The 4,912-nt window shown below is 40.2% G+C and overlaps 1 protein-coding gene across 1 annotated transcript in view; it reads right to left on the bottom strand.

The window, feature by feature from the left end:
- LOC107703465 (tankyrase-1-like) overlaps positions 1 to 4,912 on the bottom strand; it is a 104,624-nt gene that overhangs the window by 6,689 nt on the left and 93,023 nt on the right. Inside the window, exons 18-20 of the mRNA XM_016506082.1 lie at positions 3,160 to 3,348; positions 2,335 to 2,572; positions 1,724 to 1,806 (exon numbers count right to left, since the gene is read on the bottom strand). Coding sequence (XP_016361568.1) covers positions 1,724 to 1,806; positions 2,335 to 2,572; positions 3,160 to 3,348 — 510 coding nt within the window. The remainder of the gene's footprint in view (positions 1 to 1,723; positions 1,807 to 2,334; positions 2,573 to 3,159; positions 3,349 to 4,912) is intronic.

The raw sequence follows: 4,912 nt of genomic DNA on the forward strand, positions 1-4,912 counted from the left end.
GTTGAATTACTGAAATAAATGAACTTTTCCACGACATTCTAATTTATTGAGATGCACCTGTATATATATATGAGCTGTCTGAATACTCAATTCTGATTGGCTGGCAGGTATCCCTTAAAACCGTTTAATGCACAGGTAGCTCCAAATCAGTTTAATCACCATTCTATATTAATGCACTGCTTTAATTGATACACACACACACACACACACTTCAGGAGCACAGAAACTTACCGTCAACGCTGCCCCACAAAATAAAATAAAACAGCCTAGACACCGGATCGCTACATTATATTCCTCAGCAACGAGGTGGTAAAATAGCGTTTTTTGAAGTAACATAACACAACTTCATTGTTTGTAGAGAGAGACACACAGAGCAGGTAACTCACACACACACACACACACACACATATACAACTGTCATCTCTCTCTCTCTCTCTCTCTCCCGATCGCTAATTAATTCAAATAAATGTTAGAATTCATTCATTCAAATAAATGTGGTCTTACTGCACTATTTCATCTCTCTGTCTGATTTGAAGCGGGCAGAATGCTAGAGTTAACGAGCCATAACTGATGAAAATAACTGTCATTTTTACACTTCCAGTCAAATATTGCACTGCAAATATCATTAACAGCTTTAAATCGTCAATGCTGGCAAATGACCATGGTATAAGCAGGATAATGCACGGGTGGCTCCGCTTCGCGTCGGGTGGTTCTTTGTCTCCACGTCATGCATTAAAATAATTTAATGCACAGCTAGCCATACATTATCCCTTATATATATATTTATATATATATATATTCACTAGAATCAATTGTGGAACCTTTTTTTCCTAGCTGATGAACAATAAAAACTAAAATGTCTAAGGGAAGTGGAAATGCAGCAGACATACTACAGACATCTAAATGAGACAAATATTAGCAAAACGCCCTTGTGACGGCAGTAGTCAATTGAGGAGATGGCTCTAAACTGCTCTAAGGTTAAAACCAGAAATGTCTAATGACGACATTGGTGCGTGTATGAGATCTGTGAGCACGTCCTCAATCTCGTTTGCACTCAGTCTTTCACACTTCTCTGAAAAACTGTTGCCTCTTCATGCTCCATCTCCCGTAGGCACAGCGTTGCAGAATAAGAGACACTGTGAGACAGATGAATGCATCTTACGAAAGCCACAATCACAACTGATTTCAGCCCCTCACATCAAGCGCTCTTCCCAGCTGGTGGCCGCCAAGACCATTTCTGTTCATCTATGTGCAAATGAGCGGCGGGTCTGGCGCAGTATGCCAATCGCATCCCACGGGCTCGCCCTCATGGAGGAGGAAAGCCAGAGGAACAACAGAGTCCTGAGCTCAGTGTGAGCGAGTGGCATGACCGTATTAATCAAAAGAAGGGGCGCAGAGGTCAGCGCCAGGATCTCTCTCACACCTATACAGTTCGAGAGACGTTAGTAATCTCACAGCGTCCGGCTGAAGAGGAGTTGGCTGGAAATGATAAAGCCAAGGTGCTGAGAGAGAGAGAGAGAGAGAGAGAGTATATTGAAAGGAGATAATTACGAGGCCACAGATGTCATCGCATTTACATAACGTTGACGAGAAGGACCTGGAGTTCTCTACGGGAAACAACGGCAGGCCTCTCTACACAGGACAGCTGGCAATTTAATGTGTGGAGTGGAACTGATGAGATTGAGATGACTGAGATTGATTTGATCCTAGGAAGTGACCTTACCTGTTCCCGCTCAAAAATATCCCGCAAATGCTCCAAACCCAAACTCTTCAGGAACTGACTGATGTTCATATCCAGAATTGTAACTATAGAAAAAAAACATCATAACTAATAAAACTATTGTCCTACATTTACGGCATGATTACCCTTAGGGCTGCAACTAAATGTCATTTTATTACTGATTAATCTAGCAACAATTTTCTTTAGATTAATGGAATAAAAGCCTATTTTTCCAGCATTTTCTAAAACAAAATGCTGTCATCATGCACTCTATTGTCCTCCAAAACAATGTGCAAACTGAAGATTATAAATACAAATATAAAAGACTAGGCCTATAAAATAATGCATAAGCTCAGGTATATACAGTGGGTACGGAAAGTATTCAGACCCCCTTAAATTTTTCACTCTTCAGTTACTGTTCTTATAAAATATTGTTAGCATTCCAACTTGCATCATTTCTTAAAATCATTTTGATTTCAGTTCATTTTAAACTAATACTATTTTATATCCAACAACACGTTTTATAAAAAAAAATGAATAGTTGTTGCAGCCCTACTTACAATATAAAGTTCTTTAACTTTATAATTTTAAGTCACATCACATGATCTACTCACCTTCTCCCTCCTTCCTCTCTGATCCAGTAGCCCCATCAGCAGGGCCTGAGGCTCCAGGTACGGCCAGCTCTGCCAGGGGCCCGGCCAGATTGTCTATGCTGCTAGCGGCAGACAGACAGGAAGGTGTGGATGATGGAGAGGTGACGGAAGCACTGACCACTGTAGCCTGGGGCTTAAAACAACTAGGCAACGCTTCAGGAGGCATGGCATCAATCAGCAGCGCCCGGATATCATCAGCCTGAAAATCAATAAAATAAAATAAAATAAGCAAAAGTAAAGGGGGAAAAATCAACACTTGAGTAAGAATTCTGTGTCTGATCAGTTTTAAATACAACTTAGACTCATCTAATATTCATGTTAGAGTACCACGCCACATGGGTGAGGGGATAAATTAGAAAGTAGTTGCACAAAGCATTAGTTTGGCTTCTTGGTCTAGAATTGGACAATAAAAGCTGAGAACAGCTGTGTCATTAGCACCTGGCATGAACACAGCCACCAGAGCCCAATTACTAAAGGTCACGGCAGATTTACCATTTGCTTCGCACAAGCCTGAACACAGGGGGCATGGGTTTAAACACCTCTGCTTATGTGTTTAGAAGATAAATGTCCCAATTTCTCAGGATAGTCTATGCTACCTGAACCATATGGGACCTTACAGCCAGAACAAATAGTCTTGCAGAGCATGAAACTTTTATAGAAGTTGGATTTAAACTGGGGAATGTCTATATTTTCAAATCTGTAGCTATGTTAAATGAATGGCAGTATATAAATGTGGGCTTGACTGTACATAAATGTGAATCCGTGTAAGAGGTATGTGTTTATTACCGTCGCCAAGTCCAGTGGCGTCTGGCCCTCCTGGTTCTTCATGGTGGGGTCAGCCCCGTGGGCCAGCAGCAGAGCACAGAGCTGTGTGCGGCCCTTCTGCGCAGCTTCATGAAGGGGTGTGAAGGCCCATTTATCAGTGGCATTTACACAGGTGTTATACTTGATCAGCAGGGCCGCGATGTCCACATGCTAGAAGGGAAGACAGAGGCTTATTACTGAACAATTTATTCTACAACCTACGATCTTTAAAGCCTGGATATTGATTAAAAAAAGAAGCAAAGCTTTTTCTATAGCAGATCTGCTTTAGTGTAAAATATTGACTGGTTTTCAGACTTCAAGTGCTGGATTGTCACCATCACTAAGTGATATCTTTGTATCACTATGTTCACACTGCGAGCCTTAGTGCTCAATTTTTGCTTAGATACGATTTTTTTTGTATAGCTGCTTACATTGTTGTATTAAATGTGGCCAATATCAGATTTCCAGTGTGAACAGATCATGGTTCTGAACTGACCCGCATGTGCAAAAGAACAATATGAACAGGGTTGCCAGGTTTTCACAAAACAAATCTGCCCAACTGCTTCTCAAAACTAGTCCAAAACTAGCCCAATCACTTTCTGTTGGTTATATATTGCGTTAGTCACTTTAACCCACGGAGTTGAAAAACCACCCGCGCGGCAACGATGAAAAAGTTTCCCAATTCTGTGGGAAAACTGTGGACTTGGCAACACTTGTGTCATATGGAAGTAAACACAGAGGACATAAAGTAAGCGATTATGCGTTTATTTATAGTGCGATCTGCTGCAGAAGCCAGCGAAATTATGTGCAGGCAATATGAAAAATAAAGACAATGATTTGACAGAAGAGAGCAGAGTTTTGAAACTTTTATGATATGAGCCCTGATGTTTTGCTTGTATATAGTTGTCACTTATGACTTACTTACTACTTATGAGTTCTGACACGTCACTGTACTTCCACTGACTACCTTTCGCAACTGTCTTGATAGCTTTGGGTATGTAAAATCTTTGAAGTGACTCCCATGAGCACAGAATGTTGATCTAGAGTGACCTAAAAGTCACATGAATTCCGATATGACTGTTCACCGTGCGGTCGCATTCCAAAACATCTGACCTGTATCGGATTTAGTACCACATATGGAAGTGGCACAAATCGGAATTGAAAAGATCAGATTCCATGTGGTTTGTGCTGTTCACACTGTCATGAGAAAAACAGATGTGAGTCACATGTGAGCAAAAAAATCGGATTTGGGCCACATTTGCCTGCAGTGTGAACGTAGCCTTTAAAGTGTTCCATACAACTCTTATGAAGCCATACAATAGCTTTGTGTGAAAAACAAACCAAAACACAAACTGTTATTCTTTGAAAATTTTGACATCTGCCCTAGCTCTACATGGCAAAAGAATGAGAAAAGTAGCAATGTTCCATTTGTGAATCAAATCACTCTTTTGAGTGAATCAAATTATTTTCAATTAATAATTTTTTTAAACAAATAAAATAAAATCAGTCTAAATTATTTTTTCATGATTTGAAGTAATACAATTCTTAAAGGGGTCATATGATGCGATTTCAATTTTTCCTTTCTCTTTGGAGTGTTACAAGCTCATGGTGAATAGTTTACGCGGCGCGATGCAATGCAACGCAACCCGTAAAAAGACAGTATATTCATCATGGTATATAGTCATTATAATCAGTAATTATGTCCCCACTGGATGCAACAAATGCCTCGTTTGTA

The sequence above is a fragment of the Sinocyclocheilus anshuiensis genome, unplaced genomic scaffold, assembly GCF_001515605.1.
Source record: "Sinocyclocheilus anshuiensis isolate Anshui unplaced genomic scaffold, SAMN03320099.WGS_v1.1 scaffold330, whole genome shotgun sequence".
Taxonomy (NCBI): domain Eukaryota; kingdom Metazoa; phylum Chordata; class Actinopteri; order Cypriniformes; family Cyprinidae; genus Sinocyclocheilus; species Sinocyclocheilus anshuiensis.